At 40.7% G+C, this 17160-nt stretch overlaps 1 protein-coding gene across 6 annotated transcripts; it reads right to left on the bottom strand.

Annotated features, from left to right (window-relative positions):
• Nucleotide 1: 1 nt before the first annotated feature.
• Nucleotides 2-16265, bottom strand: lcorl (ligand dependent nuclear receptor corepressor-like). Of its 6 annotated transcripts, XM_042096526.1 has the most exons (9): nucleotides 16150-16265; nucleotides 14715-14780; nucleotides 14439-14518; nucleotides 14111-14243; nucleotides 13716-13943; nucleotides 12019-12091; nucleotides 2561-7050; nucleotides 2084-2122; nucleotides 1701-1795 (listed from the first exon to the last, which is right to left on the bottom strand). In XM_042096526.1, exons 1-8 carry the CDS (start codon nucleotides 16244-16246, stop codon nucleotides 2118-2120), a joined length of 5172 nt encoding a protein of 1723 aa, XP_041952460.1. In that variant the 5' UTR covers nucleotides 16247-16265; the 3' UTR covers nucleotides 1701-1795; nucleotides 2084-2117. The 6 variants fall into 6 exon arrangements, with proteins under 6 accessions (XP_041952374.1, XP_041952460.1, XP_041952233.1 ...); XM_042096440.1 differs by lacking the exon at nucleotides 2084-2122 and having other exon boundaries at nucleotides 2-1795; XM_042096299.1 differs by lacking the exons at nucleotides 1701-1795; nucleotides 2084-2122 and having other exon boundaries at nucleotides 2130-7050.
• Between the last annotated feature and the right edge of the window lie 895 nt (nucleotides 16266-17160).

The raw sequence follows: 17160 nt of genomic DNA, 5'->3' as shown, positions 1-17160 counted from the left end.
CTTCAAAAGAATGATTTATTATCCTAATGACAGTGTTTTCATTTAGATCACTTCAAGGTCAGTATAAAAACACTTAATATAGAAAATACAAGTCTGCAGCTATATACACCATGTAGCACCAAGATATCCAACTTCAACAGCTGAATTCTAACCATATCAATCTCAAGAGTAAATGGGCTAAATTAATGCGTAACCGTAATGCACAGACTGACAGTAGTTCCAGAGCATGCACCCTGAAGGATCACCTCAGTGGACAGTGGAGGTGTGCTGTGGCACCTCATGGTACCTGTTCATGTGTCGGTGAAGACACATTCACACTGTCATACAGTGGAGTCCAGAAACTTCAAGATGTAATGTATAAACAATAAAGTGGCTTTACTTGGGAACATTTGACAGAAGACAAAAACACTTAATGCATCCCTTTTAAAGAGCATTACTGACAAAATTCAGTGTAACACCAGAGGTAACCCTAACCTCAGACATTTATATCACACACTGGTTTTCAGATTGTGAAGCTGTAACATAAATTTGAAACATTATGGAAAAGAACAAAACAAAAGGATCAGGAAACTGGTGTTAACTATGTTGATAAAGTTGATGTTTAATGAACATTTAAGCCTTGACATTATCTAGCTCTGTGAAAACATCTGCATGCCCGCTTCGTGGCAGTAAGGCCTGGACAACTTAATGCAAATATTTGATGAACCTGCTGTAGTCATGTACAGCTGTAGTATAGTTAGAATTAACCGTATGACAAAAATTGTCCCCCTTCTTAAAAAAAAAAATGTTCAGAGCACCTTTGAGACAGTGAGTGAGAACAAGCACCATCACAGACTAAATGAGACTAGTTAGGTAATTATGGTTAACATAGTTCCTCAGATTACACCAGCATAGGGAAAAAGGTTTTTTTTACAAGGTGTTTTACCATATCTCTACCACAAATGTGTGCCAGTTAACACAGGATCTGAAGCTATCAACCTACACGGGGTGAAGAACTTTACAGTGGATTTAATCAAGAGGTAGGCAACTCTTACAGCAACAAGGAGGTACATAGACTTTACATACATAAAGCTTTATATTTGAGAACATATGATTGGCATTCCATGTCTTAAGTATGGGGTTTTAGAATTACATAAAGTCACAAGTATTGAATTTGAAACAAAAAGGGTGAAAGAATTGCACTGAGGAAAAATACTACACTTGGGATGGTTTGATCACAACTAATAGGCTACATTTTCGTGGATGAATATCACTGTTATTTAGGGGCATGCTCTGTGACAGCCTTTACGAACAGCTCCATAATGGTCGGAAAAGGCCAGACAAACTAGATAATATACATATTTAATCATTTCCAAGCCCAGGGAAAGTATCTCATTGGCATGTGGTGTTTCTGAGACTGATGGACATGCTCCTAATTATTCCCAGCACAATGACAACCTTGAGCAGAGCTCATTTACATTCATTTGCTACTTTCACTGTGCGTGATGAAATACAAGTAAAAGTGAACTTGATTTTCCATCTTCCATTTACTAGGAGAGGGTTGCTACTTGTAAAATTAAGATGAAACATACATACACCTAAAATGCAATAAAGAATTGGAACAAAGAAAGGGACACTTAAAAACAAGAAACTGGTCAATGAAACATATAAATAGTGCAACCATGATATATTTCAACTTAAAAGTTATGCTACATTTTGCTTTCTGAGGTTCTGTGTCCTACTGCTCACCATCATGTGAGTACTACTGAAGGCACCTGGTTTACAGCCATGGGGATTCCCTCTCACTTGGCCCTCCCTGAAAAACAATCAAACATGTTAGTGTTTGTAAGGAATCTCTATATTCCCTTGAGTTCACTTGTATACATATAACATTTCCTCCATTTGTCATTTATAACAGGTTTTTATGGATTATTTTCTACAGGCTAAAGTTAGTTAGCCAGTGGTTACCAAAGTGTGGGTAGGGGTGGAGGGGTCTGGTTTGGGGATGATGAAAATAACCAACTACTCTTATGATTATGTATGGCAGTGCTCTTACAGCATAGTAGCCTGCCATTGACCTATTAGGTGATGAGTGTATACCTACTTTGTACTTCTATAAAACTGCCAGGACCAGCTGTTTAGCCTGTAAGTTAAAAGGAATAACTAGCAGTTATTAATTCAAGACATGCAATGTGATCCGATTCAAGAATGAGTTATAGCCAATCGTAAAACAATTTGATCCTGCCAGGTTTGATCAGTTTTAAGCTCAGAGCAAAACTTAAATAAAATGTTTAACTGCTAATATTTAAGTTGTTTAATTAAATGGATAAACAATGTTTTCAAAAGTGTGATGGGCATTGGGTGCTTACTGAGTGTCTCAATCTTGCAAGCACTGTGGTGTTTGCTCTAATTGTCAAAGGGGGCACCTAACATTATTCATTTGGGAACCACTGTAGTAAGCAGTATATCAAGTACTGCTAGACACACAATTTATCATAGGTTTACAACATTGCTTAACCTCAAGCCCTCTTTCCATTCAGTGCCCTATTAGCTTGTATTAGTGTTTTAGAGAGGTAATTACCCAGCACAAAGTCACCCCACTTGGCTGCAGATAATCCCCTGCTGCTTCTGGATTGTCGTGCCGCTTTAGCAGGTGGTGACGCACTTGCACTGAGACTTTTGTGTTTGCCGCTTCTCACTCCTCTGTCTGACATCTGCGACTCTTTTTGGAATGAGTGTGACTTCAGCTCACTGGAGGGGCACCTCGCCCTCCCCCCTTTTGCTGCGTCTGCACTCTCCAGCTCCTTGTGCTCAGCCGTTGTGCTGTACCTAGAGGGCAAGACATTGCAGGGCTCCACTGTGCAAATATTACATTCTTCAGCAGTCAGTTCGTTGTCTGGGGAATTGATCTTTTTCAGGAACACCCTGCACTCCTTCAGTGATTCAGGACTCCATGCTTTGGAGCTGATCCTCTCTTCCTTGGTCAGGGTTCCTGGGGTGTTCATTCTCTCATCAAGGGAGGTTAAAGTGTCTAATGTCTGTGGAGGCGCAGATCCTTGCTCAACTGTAGGCTGGAGAACACAGGACACTTCACTCTCTGTCACAGAATCAGATGGTGTCTTCCTGTGACATCGCCGTCTAGTCTTCGTATTAAATTTTGACCTTACTCTGTGCAGGGTAGCTCTGTACTGCCCCCATGTTGTTTCTCCAGGTTTTACACATTCATTTTGAGTGCCAGTAGATGTTTTTCCCAGCAGTCTTTTTAAGGGGAGGTGTTTTGCTTGTAATCTATTGCACATAATCTCCTGTGCTTGCTGGTGCATCTTGGGACTCTTTGGGAAAACCTTTGCAAATTTCTTCACATGTTTTCTCAGCCTTTCTGCTTGGGGACTTGGACACACATTGGTTCTATTAGAGACCCTCATGGGATTGTAGTGCATGATTTCATATGGATTTCTAGCACTTGTCTTTTTCACAATTGCCAATGACTGGGTTTCTGTTGTCTGCATGAACCAAGCACACAATTTGTCCATGTTATAGTGCCTCTCAAAGAGCATCTGAACAGCCGATACAGGCATTTTCTTAGAGCCATTGGCCCTTGAAGACATTCTTGTTTTGAAATCGCCATTGTTGGTTTCTGTTAGGCCCGAGATCCAAGTGTTGGACATGAGTTTTATCCTCCTCTCAAATTCTTCATTTAAGGTTTTGGGTGATGCTGACGTGGGCCACCATTTTAAAGGCTCATTGGATGTAAATATAGAGTCCACTGAGACGGCAGAAAACTGACTCAAATCCTGCAGGTTGTCAACTGTTTTCACTGGGGGCTTTATTGAGAGTGCATCCTCTGTGGTTCCATTAAAATTTCCATGCTTCTTATTCTCACTGTTAGCTTTGTTGAGGAGGACCTTGCGAGACCTACGCAACAGTGCATTGCTGTGACTGAGGGATCTTGAGGTGGCAACTGAGTGTAGCAAGTAGATGGAAGGTTTTCTTTCTCTGACAGAGTGCCTAACTGCTATCCCTGGCGCTTTTACTTCAGTACTTTCTTGACCAGAGACGGCAACAATCTCTTTACGCTGTTCACCCTTCTCTATGATTTTCTTTGGCTGTTTGGGAGTATTGTACTCCGAGAAAAGAGATCTTCTCCTAGGGGGGGACTCTTTCATCTCTCTGTTCATGTGGATCTTCCGTTGCCTTGGGGACACTGTGGTAACAGTGACAGAAATACCTGAAATTTTCACCTTTGGTGGTCTCCCTGGCTTTCGAATAGCCATGGTGCTATTCTGCTTTTGACATTTTATATGACTGCTTGAATGGGGCATGCATTTTCTTTCCTTTACTGGCCTGACAAAGTTTAATTCCTCTTGGTCTATGGGCATTTCAGTAAGGGAATCAGCATCTATGCCATTCTTCTCCACACTATCAATAAACAGGTTCTTTGTGGAGTCATCACTGTGTTTTCCGAAATGGAAAGCTTCATTCACATGCTCTGTCTGCACATGACTCTCAGACACCAATCTTCTACTCCGGCGTGATCTCCCATAGACAACAGTTATTTTAAGATTTTTACTGGAACTCTCCTCATCACAGGAAGTGGCAATGGTTTTGTCCTTCACTGATTTGTCTGCATCTGTAGAAATAACTCCACCAGGGTCTAACATTTTACGTTTAGGTGGTCTACCAATGGGTCTCTTGGCTGGCTTTTGGATTTGAGGCCCTAATTTTTTGGGGCGACCAGGTCGTCTCTTCACAGGGGTTACTTCCCTGTTGTGGGCCTCAGTGTTAGATGGGGCAGACAGAGTAGCTATATCAGAAGCCAGAATACTTTTTGGAGACGTATTTTTATCTCTTTCGTTTTCAACAGGTTTGGGAGATGCGCTTTGATAGACTATGTCCTGGGTGTTCTCAGTGACCCCATTAGGCCTCCCCCATGATGATTCCTCACAGGGATCAAATACTTCTCCTTTTAAGTGACCCGCTGTCGCAGATTTTAGGGTATATCGTAACCCTTCCTCTCCAATAACTGGTGACACAAACATTAGTTTTATTGGACTTGTATATTGGATTGCTGAGGGGCACTTCTGGGACTTAGTATTCAGTTCATCTGCATTTACGTCTATGCTGTCATCTGCAGATACATCTTTTTCTGGACTTTCTGTCTGTACGATCGAGGGCTGTTTTTCTGGACTTCTGTTAAACAAGGTTTTACACTTTCTCGAGGGTCTAGTCAGGTTTGGACCACCAGCTTCTTCAGTTTCTGAAGTCTGTGAGGGACAGCTATGTTTTGTTTCTTTCTGCTCTGGGAAATGCTGCAGTTGTTTGATTGGGGGAGTTGTTGCGGTCAATTCATTGTCTGAAGAAAGTTTAACATTGGGACGATTTTCAGTGCCAGATTTTGGAGAAGAGACTTCCTGGTCTGTAATTTTTCTTGAAGTATTTTCTTGAAGCTCTGCAGTGGAGCTAACTTTTTTGAGTGCATTGTCTTTAGGTGTTCTGCGGATGAAAATATTCTCAGAAAAACATGCTGCAAAGTACATCTGTCTGGGTTCTGTAACGTATGAGGAGAAACGCTGAGGAGGAACTATATTTCGTCTTGATCTGGTAGGTTCAGCAGTATCAATCTTGGGGAGATATTTTAACTCATCTCTGCTCTTTTTCTGTTTTGTTCCTGTGCTCTGTTTACACAACTCAATTTCACTGGGAGGGGATTCCTTTTCTTCATAATTGTGTCTCTCTGTTGCATGATCACAAATATCTATGTCTGGTTTCATTGGGGCATGATTGTCTTGAGTAGTTTCCTGCATCTGCTGGTCTGTTTCCTTTGGGACTTCAACCTCTAACCTGGGAGGGAACTGCATTTCTGAGTGTGAGAGGGGTGCCGGGTTACACTGGGCGCTCTGAGCAGGTTTCTTTTTTTGCATGCTAAGTCGTCTCTTGCAGACAGGCGGGGTAAGTCTAGCGATATCCATTTTGATCTGTAAATTCTGTCTGCGTACTGATGGTTGATCTGGAGAAATGGACATGGCAGCAAGGGTTTCTTGTCTACTGCGTGAGCGTGTCTGAGGGGATCTGCTTTTGTTACTTTCATGTTGTTGAAGAAGCTCGTCCAGGTCATAATCATTTTCCTTACTACTATGTAACACCGTTGTTATGATCTCTTTTAAGTGGACATCATCTTTGGACTCAGGACTCTGACTACCTGACATTACATTTTCTTCTTCTTGTGGTGTGATGGACTTGAGCTTTTCTGTGATTCTGTCAATTAAATCTCCCATTAAAGAGCCATGCTCTTCTAAAGGCTTCTTTATATCACCTTTAAGGTCCAACTGAAGCTCATCATCCATACAGACAGCTGCCTGGTCAGTTTTGACTGAATGTAAGAAATCATTTGTTTCTTCCTCTAGAAAAGGTGGCTGCATACAAATGGGCTTGCACTCCAAAGTTTGGTTTAGAAAGTGGCTTTCGGTCATTTTCAAATCCGTGTCCATGGGCTTCGGCGAAAGTGGAGGAGGAGATGGACTGCGACGACCTTCTTGGATGTTGAGGGGTACTGGCAGATGTCTTGTTTGTGTGGCCATGCTTCCCATGGTCTTGATATGTGTAAAACAGGAGTGATCTCTGCAAGCTTGGTATGTGCACGACAGTGTCTCATGATGGCTGTGACAAACTGCACAGGAAGTGCAGACCTTTTTGATGCAGCTGAGTGTGACACTTGGACAGGATAGGCCATGAAGATTTTTGAGACAGACGCAGACGGAAGTAACAGGACATGTGGTGAGTTGGCAGGACCGCAGGCAGCAGGCACAACCACCTCCCCCCTCACACACTTTCCTCCCATTGGGGCAACACATAGATTCTGAAGAGGGAGTCCGTCGGTGGGGGTCCCTCAAGCCCAATGACACCATGTAGTCTTCATACACAAACTTCAGGATGCAGGAGAGAAGTCTTTTGTGGTAGGAGCACAGAGATGACAGGACCATTTCCAATATTGTGCTTCTGTCTTCAGATTTTATCCAAGATGTGTCCGTGTTCTCTACTTCTTGGACTTTATCTTCATGTGTCTTCATGGAGCTATATAGATAAGAGTAAGGTACACTGTTACACATTTATTATTAATTGTGAAACTTAGACAAAAAAAAAGAAAATCTTACCATTTTCTCCACTAGTCTTATTATCTTAGTCTACAATAACCATTTTCAAATCATTATTTTGTAATCACTACTTAATGGAATGGAATTACAACCCAAAACAACCATTATTTTTCTCTCTGATCAGGGTCCTCTCTAAAGCATCTCTGCATGTGCAGAAAATGTAATCATAAATATTGTATGTACAATATACAAATTGTAGCTAGACCATCATTTTTAAAATTGAATGTTTTTGGAAGTTCAAAGACATGTTGGTGAACTGATGGTCTATCTATAATTGTAAATGTATGTACAAATAAATTCATCCATTATTCTAAATACATGATTGTACAACAAATGAGACAGTTGGTTGAATCCTTTTTTGAACCTTTTTTCTTTTATTGACAAGTTGCAGAAGGCAGAGGATAAAGATTGTTGCAACGCTTAACTCAAAATCAACAATGTTTCTTAGATGGTATATCCACTGACTTCAAGTTTTACAAACTGCTCAATCATCTACAAAACAGGGCATAGGGGATTTAACACAAGGAAAATAATGTCAATTTTGCGAGCAACACATCCTAAAAACTTCAAAGTAAATTTCAATCTTACAAAAACATTTACCACTAAAACATTAACCAATTTAGCAAAAAGGAGTTCAGTAGGATAAGAATGAATAGAAAACATTTGCTTTATTAATGGAGTGTCTAAAGAGAGGTAATATGCGATCCGACTGGGTTCAGTGTTGGAAAGAGGACAGTCTAGAACACCATCAAACTTTACAAACTTTTTCCTGATTAGCCCTGAATTGGAAATATTAAAAACAATCAAGAGAATAAAAGACTCATGAAGTAATAATTTGCCACGTCACATGAAATGATTTTGGTTGACAGACATAAATTATTATCAGGGAACTTTTAAGTGACTCTTTAGAGCTCACCATATTAAAGCAAGGGGCAAATCTTTCAAATAGTTAAATAATGTAAGAGCATAGGAGCAAATCATGGGGAAATAAAAATTAAAATTTCATTGGGAAACATTTAAAAATCAGCTATGCATGCAATTGCAGTAAAACACGTCACGTTTTTGATGTGCAAGAGCATCAAAGTGCTTCCATACAAGTTACCATAACTGAAAAAGTTTCACAGATTCTGACCACGATAAATTAATAAATAATCAACACTCACAACACAAAACATTTAGATATACCAATTACAGAACATAAATAATTTAGTCATTATAGTGCAATTGACTTATGCATAAATAACTGATTACCAATAAGTAGTTTTTTTTTTTATATACCTGCATCAGTAAAATAAACTAAAACCAGAGAAAGAAAAAAAGGCTGTCACCGGTATATGAGGACTATTTCCGCAGGGAAAATAAAAGACAGAGGTTGTGTCGGTACACTATTACTCGTTTCTCCAAGAAGCAATACAGTAATACTCATACAATATAGAGTAATCCATTGCTGATAGCTCCCATAAAGTTGCACTACATGGCTGAGTAGTGATTGTAAAGACAGGCACTGTTTTGTTATGAAAATTTGAGAGAACATTCAGTTATTTATAGATTAAAATGCTATAGAATCAGAGTATTTTTTCCAGAAAGAGAGAAAAAGACAGCAACATTGAAACATACAAAATTCACAATACTACGACAAACACTTCAACGAGAGCGTCAGAAAAACTCTTGACGCACATCAGACTAATCTCATCATCCTTCATTTCAATTCAACTGCGTTGCATCTATAGTCATTTCAGGTCCATGCGATACTTGATTTCTGTGGCATATACAGTGAATGGTTCACAGCTAATACAAAAAAGAATAAGTAAAAAGACACACTTAGGCGCCGAAGGCCCCCAAGCGCATTTCCTGCAATCATAATGTTTTAGTAAAACTTTCTATTAGAAGAGAAAGACAGAGAGAGAAAAAAAAAAACTGCATTAGCAAAAGAGAAAAGACATACAGACATCTCCTGAAAAGAGACTAAAGCAGCGTTGTGATGATGTGTGATGCGACCCTGAACTGTTATTTTGGTTACAGCAGATAGATAATGCAATGGTGCCCGTTTATACAGAGAAAAAGCACTGTTATGAATAAAGATACATTTTACATAGACATTTAAATTCAAGCAGCGGAGTGGTAGCTCAGTGAGGTTAGCAGTAGAAGAGTGCAGAAGAGAAAAAAAAAAAAAAAAAAAAAAAAAAAAAAAAAAAGTCATAAATATGCCTTTATAATAGATTCTTTTTAAAACAGCTCACATTCACAAGACCTTACCATTCTCAAGCTCTGTCATTTTTTTTAAAGATCTGTGCACATTTCAAACATGCGCCATGATGCATTCCAACCTTTGCTAGTGTATATTTTACAAAATGAAATGTGATGAAACAAGTATGGACGAGTAATATTAAAAGACACCTGGGTCTGTTTTCCTTAAAGTAAACCTGTAAAAATCTTTAAAATGTTGGGTTCTCTTTTGCTACTTAAAAACCACAAATATTTCTGACATTTCAGCTTACAGGAATCTGACTACTAAACTAGAAATAAGAAATGGCTGGACAACTGGCATTAAATGCTCTTCCCTACCCTAATTCCTGCTCTGAATTAAAACTGCCATTAGGTCCATGATAACCATCAACACTGACTTTAAGTCTTCAGTTTAAGAGCTATATGGTTACCCAATGTATAAGCTGCACATGACAATCATTAATGCTCCAGGAAGCTTAAGTTACAGAGGATCCTAAATATGTCCAGACTTAAAATGCAAAAGCTACAACTGAAAGAAATAAAATGTTAACAGTGTTTACTCATAGTTGCGTGTATATATAGATTCAATTCCACAGTGAAAACCCTGAATAGACTTGTGTACTAAGTGTTGTGACTCTTGTTTTTCATGTAAGCATATAAGCTGTAGAAGTTTGAACATTTCAAGTGTTTCAAGTGTGACTTGAGGAACTGCGCGTTTTCAGAAGTGTCTGGAGGCGGCCGTCGTCCCTGAATTGGCTGCACCCGTCTGGCCCTGCTCCAGTGACCTGAGCTTCTTTTTGGGCGGGGTTTTCAGCGTCCCCGTCCGCTCCTTCACTTTGTACTCCAGGGTGCTGTGAGGTACTCCATAGACTCCTTGTGCTTTCGACACACTCATCTTCCCGGACATCACCATGGTAATGGCCTCTTCCAGGATGTCGTGGTCGTACTGCCGGTAGCGGCCGCGCTTCTTCCGTGGCTGCTTGTCCCGCCGATCGCCCCCGTCCTCTGCGTCCTCTGAGCCGCCTGCACTCTTGGCGTTGCGGCTGCTCTGGAGGCAGAGGGTGGGGGGCAGGTCAGCCTGGAGCAGGCAGGACTCCATCCCCGACTGGAGCAGCGCCGGGGGGTACTCCAGGTGGGTCTGCTTGGGCAGGATGACCTTGAGCTTGTGGTACATGGCAGAGCCGTCGGCAGTGGATGAGGCTTTGGAGGCCTGGTACATGGCATCCGCTACGTCCACTTGGTGCTTGGGCTGGACTCCGTGGCGCACCTGAGGGATTTTGATTTGCAAGGCTGCGGGGCTGTTCGGAGGCGTAGGAGTGTCGGTGACAAACAAGCTCTCATTCTTGTCTCGCAGCTGACTGACCATTTTCTGCAGAGTGAGCTGATGTAGGTAGGAGGTAGCCGCAGGGAGGCGGAACTCTGCCGTCTCCGCTGATATTTTGCCCAGATCGGTGCGGGTGGACTGGGCGCGCGCCCATGCCGCTACTCGCTGAAGCACCAGGCGAGCTTCCCGGCTCTGCCACATGGCCCCGTCTAAGCAGCTGTCCTGGCCAATGCTGCGAAACACTCCTGTTCCTTCATATGCTAAGGCCTCCAGCTGAAGAAGCAAGGTTCTCTGAGGTATCCCGTAAAGTATGGCTGCTTTTTGAATATCCAGTGATCCTGACTGAACATCTTTCAAAGCCTTTGAGAGCAGACCCTCTGAAAACTCAGAGCTGCGTTCCAAATAGTCCTCTCTCTCTCTCTGCAGTCTCCTAAGGAGGGGGAGAGGGTGGATGGAAGGAAACGGAGGGGGGGTATGATGAGCTGACGAATGACAAGACTCGCACTCAGGGTCCACTCCTTTATGCCTTGCCCAATTTTTGGGGGTAACATCACTGCTTCCCACTGGTCTGCTCTGAGTTGTGGGGCTTAATTTATTTTTGTTCAGATCGTTTTTTAAATTAAAAGGATGCAAACGATACTTCCTGGAAGGATAGTTTCTTGTCAATTGTGTAATGAAACACAAACTTCTACAATACGGTCGCACTTCCAGTATCTTTGGAAGAGGGGCAGCAGTGTGAAAAGCTGCGTGGTAAGGCTCCTATCTCTGTCAAGGTTATTTTGTTTGAAAATAGTGGCGAGTGCGTACATACATCAGTATGACAATAAAGAAATTAATAAACGAAAATAAATTCAGTGAGCTGTACAGATTCATGAGTCCTGTACTGCTAACAAATGTGACGTTACCTCCGAACAAGCAATAAAAGAGTCAACCCTTTGCAGTGCAGCAGAAGAATCAAACAAACAATAAAAACCCTTCAAAGCTACAATTTAACCCTACATCTAAACGTTGGTGTATAGAGGTCAATTCCAAAATTTGGATTACATTTTATGTTAGCTACTCTACGCAAGAAACACAATAATCAGTCAAAATGCAAAAAAATGCACGGTAGCTTTGACTTTCTCAAACATAGTTGCCAATATGATGAAATGTAATCCAACGGTGCATTCAACACCAACCATTTCAAAGCAGACATAATACATGGCACTGGAGATTCCAGTGATTCCACAGGCCTCAGACAGAACACATTTTATGATTCTGGGCTGACCTTGTACACAGGATAGTGCAAAGGGACATTTACAGTTGAGTATGAAGTAGTAGAAAGGGACATGTACTCACCCTGAGGCTTTTGGAGAGGATGCACTTGATGAGCCACCTGTTTTCTTTCTTGAGAGATCAAGAACGCCATCTGCTTGGGATGAAAATATGCAATTTGAATTCAATTAAATTGTCTTCATTTATACAGTGCCATTAACAGACGAGGGGCCCCGAGTTTGGCGACGATATAGGTAGTGGGAAGCTACGTCAAGACGAGACCTCTCCGGTACAGTGAAATTAAATAAACCAATCACATGCAACCAGTGTTAAATTCTAATCGATTTATCTATCTATTATTAATTAACTTCGGCCTGACTCTGCTCACTTTGTGCGTTTGACTTCGCTCTGGCCACGATGCACCTGCACTGTCGGCAAATAACGCCGTCAAACTCGCAACCATTGTCTCAAAGCAGTTCACAGAGCACAAGGCTAAATTTGCGCATCTACTTTAAGGTCTGCCTTCACAAGGTGCTGGATACTGCAATTTTTTCAATCATGTACAAACTATTTTACACCGTGATTGTCTGTAGGCACAGTTATCTGAAGACATAATGTACTGTACATTCAGAACAGTGAGCAACAATAATATGACCAGAGCAAATCAGGAAGCTTCTCTGACTTCCTGTCAATCGGTCTTCATGTACATGGGGAATATGCCATGAAGGATGGGTCTTTGTAAGCAGCCAATTGCAAAAGTAATGCTACACTTAACATATAAAAGCAGGCCTTAATTAACTGACGCGGAGAAAAGAGAGAACACATTTAGGGCATACCGACCTATCAAAGGAACGGACACCAATGCTTACAGCACTGCCTAGCAACCACTATGTGGACTGCAACCCAGCTCCCTACTCGTTACAGTGCATGAAAATGCACTGTACTGTTCTTCCTAGGCTTCTTCTTCTTCTGAATGAAAGCATTCAGTCATTCCAACTATTAAACCTCATCTACCTAGCAAATAATTTAACCATTTAAACTATCCACCTATTTAACTGTCCAGTCATTCCAACTATATTAAACCTCGTCTAGCTAGCAAATAATTTAACCTTTTAAACTATCCACCTATCTGTTCAGTCATTCCAACTATATTAAACCTCATCTACCTAGTTCAGTCATTTCAACTATATTAAATCTCATCATGTTGGTTGCCAATTAGCACCTCATCTGTTTTAACAATATATTTCACACAATATGTTTTGCATTTTCATGCACTGGTAATTCCCTGGAATTGCGTTTTCTAGTTAATTAATGATATTCTAGATGTACTGACAAGTCTGATGGGCTAAACATACTCATTGAAGTGAGCAAATAAGGATAATATTTTGTTTTTAGTTTAAATTATCCTTTGTGTGCATCTTGTCTAAATCAAAGCCCCTGTCAAAAAAGATTTTGAAGCTCAAAAGATAAGACCACAAATAAAACTTCATCAATTAGCTTGGATTCATATTGGTTTGCCGTGAATGCAATTGCTACACTGCAAATTGGAATTTAGCCATATTTGTGGCATGTGATCTTATGTATACATGGGATAATCCAGGGTCAAATTTTCCATGCTGACAAACCATGTTAAGACCAGGGCCTGAATAACATTTCTTTTCACTCACTGGTCTAAACCATACAATAATCAGGTATAGGTTTACAAAGAAGCTTATGAATATACTATTAATGTTACAATGTTTCATTAAAAGTATCTTGGTATTCTCATTTCCTCCCCTTACCTTGATCCATATCCAGGTGGCTGCGGCTCACGGTGAGGTCCAGGGGGCCATCCTCATCAGGCCGGTCAGGGAGACTGCAGTGTGCAGAGATAACAGAGTCCACAGAGAAGCCATTCTTGCCCTCCTGCTGGCTCTTGGATGCATACTCAACGGCAAACTGATGGATCATTTTCCTCATCAGCTCTTGAGCCACATGGGGAATGTTTGAATCACAGCTCTGAGGAAAGTCTATTGCAAACACACACAAAAGCAGACACAGAGGTAACTTATAATTATGTTTCTTATCTTAAATATCTAGTTTTTCGCTTGCCAAAACTGATTCATGTAGAGGAGTAGCGATTTCAATAATAACTCAACCCAGACTCTGACTAATATCAGCATGTTAACACAAGTACCTTTCTTGCAAAAGACTGAGTTGAGAAATCGGTCTGCTTGGCACTGGATTTTCTCAGTGTTTGACTGGCCCTGAGGTGGAGGTGAGTCTGGGCAGGGAGGAGACTGAGGCGAGGCAACTGTGGGATTATGGTCCTGTTTAAGAGAAAAACGAATGGATAGTGCAATTACATACCACTGTCTTGTTTTATGTCTCAAATGCTATAGTTACTGATATGTCCTGTTGTATAGGCCATATATCTATGATCATCATCAAAGGGCAAATAGTGAAATTATTAACATTATTGTTATTAACAGTATTTTTAATAACAAAGTGACACTTTCACTTACACTTAGTTTTTCAAGCTGAAGATTGCAAAATGAACACCTTGCATCTTCTGACCAATCATCAACGGCATCTGGTTCACAGTCTGAAAAAAAGCAAAACGAACATATAAAATGTGCCCTTTTATTTAAGCCACATCATAATAATGTAGCCTACAGTATCACACAATGTTATATGAAGAAGGCTAGGCCTAGACGCCTGCATTTCTTCGGAGAACATGGGACAAAATATATGCTTAGTGCTTAATAAACCCATTCACACACACAGATACACAGACTCACCTTCAAAAATACTGAGATCTCTGAGGAACCGTGGTCCATAAATTCCTTCCAGTATGCTTTCAAATCCTAGAATTGTATAGTGGCAAGTTATTTTTGATCAGCCGGCAAATCACATTTCAACAGGCTACGCATAACAAATATTTCCAGTGCGTAGCTTCTACAACCTTTTCGTTCTGAGTGTACAATATTGCATTTCTTTGAATGTATGCTAACGTTACCTTTATGCCAATGCCCCAAACATCTAAGTTGCTGCTAACGTTAATATTATTCTACAATACCGATTGTTTTTAATGATCACTTAAGCCTTTTAAAACCTTGATATCGGACCTTCGACATAAATAAAATAAGTTAATCGTTGTTAAGTTAATGTCATGTTGGCTGACGTTTGTCTAAACCAAACAACTCCAACCCGTTATATGAGCTCGGAAGAAAAACTTCAGTAATGTAAGTGCAAACATAGTCCGAAATTAAAACGTGAATCCCAAATACCCGCTTAGATTATGCTTGTTGACGTTAGTCGACACCGAAAAACATTGACAATGTGTTACCTTAACGTTAACATGGTCAATGTTAACGTTGATAAGTACCGCTCAATTGTACGGGTGTCAATCCAATCCAAGTTCACTTTTAATTTACTGAAACATCGAGAATAAAGATACGTTGGGTAGCTCTAACCCAATTGCAAAAATGCTACAAGTGCGGTTGATCCCCTAATCTTAATCAAGGCAAGTAACGTTAACGTTAAAACAACCTTAGCTAACGTTTGTTCAATTCCACCTCGCACGGTGTTGACAATCCCGCGTTTGTTATTATCCCTTACAATATCTCTTTGTAAGGTGGGCTGACTGGGTTGATACATTGCTTTTGCTTCGGTGTAGCAGCTAGTTCGGTGCTAGTTAGATAACCATGTCATCTAAATCCAATTCGTGAAGTAAGCAAATGTTAGCTAGGTTAAGTTGCCGTTTGTACACAACAAGGGAAACTGCACCTGGAAAACTGTTGACCGGTTAACATTACGTTAAAATTAGTTTGCTAAGTAACACCGATTAACATAAACGCGCTTGACATGACAAGCATTCACTAGAAAATGATTCGAAAATAAACGGCACTAACGTTACTTCCTATTGGAAGCCCGAGGAGTCAGCAGGACAAAGAAAATGGAGAGTGGACAGGCTTAAATACTAAGTGAGCTAGCTGTGCTAGCTTCATCATTGCAGCAACGCTTGAAATTGGGTTGGCTAAGGTTAATTTAGCTAGAACTAGCTCGCTACTGACGCTCAGTCGTTCATTGGCTATGCGCTAGAACTAGCTAGCAAGCAATCTAGCAACCAAGCCAAAACAGCAGCCGGGTGCAAAGAAGATCGAAGTTCTATGCATCGTACCGTATCGGTGCACATTTTTTAAACAAACCAGTATTAAATAGGTGTAGTCTTACCCACACAATGTATCAACTTGTGCCGCCAAGAATCGAGTTCCCGCCGGAACCCTTTTCTTTCTGCCGTGCATTTCGAGCTACGGCACTGGGTAGCCATTCTGCCCGTCCTTCCCCTGTTCTCTAGCTCTCTGCACGTGACGTCACACAACGTCACCATAAATCCCAGTTGTAGTTGATCGACACGTGTCAAATAAACGCTCAAGAAGTAAACAAAGCGTTTGCACTGCAGCCTCTGAACTCCAGTAACCTATCTTATTTGGTTTCATCTGTCTCCTGCTTTAGTAGTAGGCCAAGGCTATGAGATTTAACACCACATGGAGGCATATGCTTAATTATTGTTTCTTAACTTCCTCACAATATTTAGCTCAATGTAGCTATAATCCCACACTGAGCAAAGTGCAGCACCTCAAATTTGCAATTGTGAATATTCCTATGAGTAGGGTATATGAGCCTGTTGACTAATTAGTATCCCAGTAAAGGCTAATTAAAGGCTTCCTCGTGGATATGTTGTAACATACTGCCTTTTCTTTTATCTGACAAAATCCTAGATGACCCCTGATAATTTCAAATAGTTTCAGGGTTGCTACTGTATTTGTAACATGAAAGCACATGGAGTAGCCTAGGCCTAACATAATCGACAAGTATTCTGGAGACTGCAACAAAGATAATATGACAGTATTTTCTAGCCTATTTAAGCCATATTTCTTCATAATCCATACTGTATATCATATGAGCTCTAATCTATATATGCCAGAGGGCATGAATAGCACATAATATCTGCAACACATATACATGAGCATGTTTTGAAGCAGCATGTGCTTGCATAAACCCACAGGAGCCCAGCTATCCTGTGAAAGCATATTCACTCCATCCATAGAACTAGCTCAAAAAGCAGATGGTGCTCTCTATGTACTCTCACACATAGGGGAATCTAGTGTCCAGAACCTATCTAAAGGACAGGTTCAGATAGAGTAGACTATGTGCAAATGTGCATAACACACATATTTAATG

The sequence above is a fragment of the Alosa sapidissima genome, chromosome 1, assembly GCF_018492685.1.
Source record: "Alosa sapidissima isolate fAloSap1 chromosome 1, fAloSap1.pri, whole genome shotgun sequence".
Classification (NCBI taxonomy): Eukaryota; Metazoa; Chordata; class Actinopteri; order Clupeiformes; family Clupeidae; genus Alosa; species Alosa sapidissima.
The sequence above is the reverse complement of the archived record's forward strand: the minus strand, read 5'-3'. Positions and strand labels throughout refer to the sequence as shown.

Bases quoted from the DNA above. Each gene is read 5' to 3' on its own strand.
- lcorl (XM_042096299.1), bottom strand. From the start codon at position 16,246: ATGGCTACCCAGTGCCGTAGCTCGAAATGCACGGCAGAAAGAAAAGGG. The intron at 14,519-14,714 runs GTGAGTCTGTGT...GCTTTTTTTCAG, and splicing joins AGATCTCAGTATTTTTGAAG to ACTGTGAACCAGATGCCGTT. The intron at 13,944-14,110 runs GTACTTGTGTTA...TGTTTGCAATAG, and splicing joins CTCAGTCTTTTGCAAGAAAG to ACTTTCCTCAGAGCTGTGAT.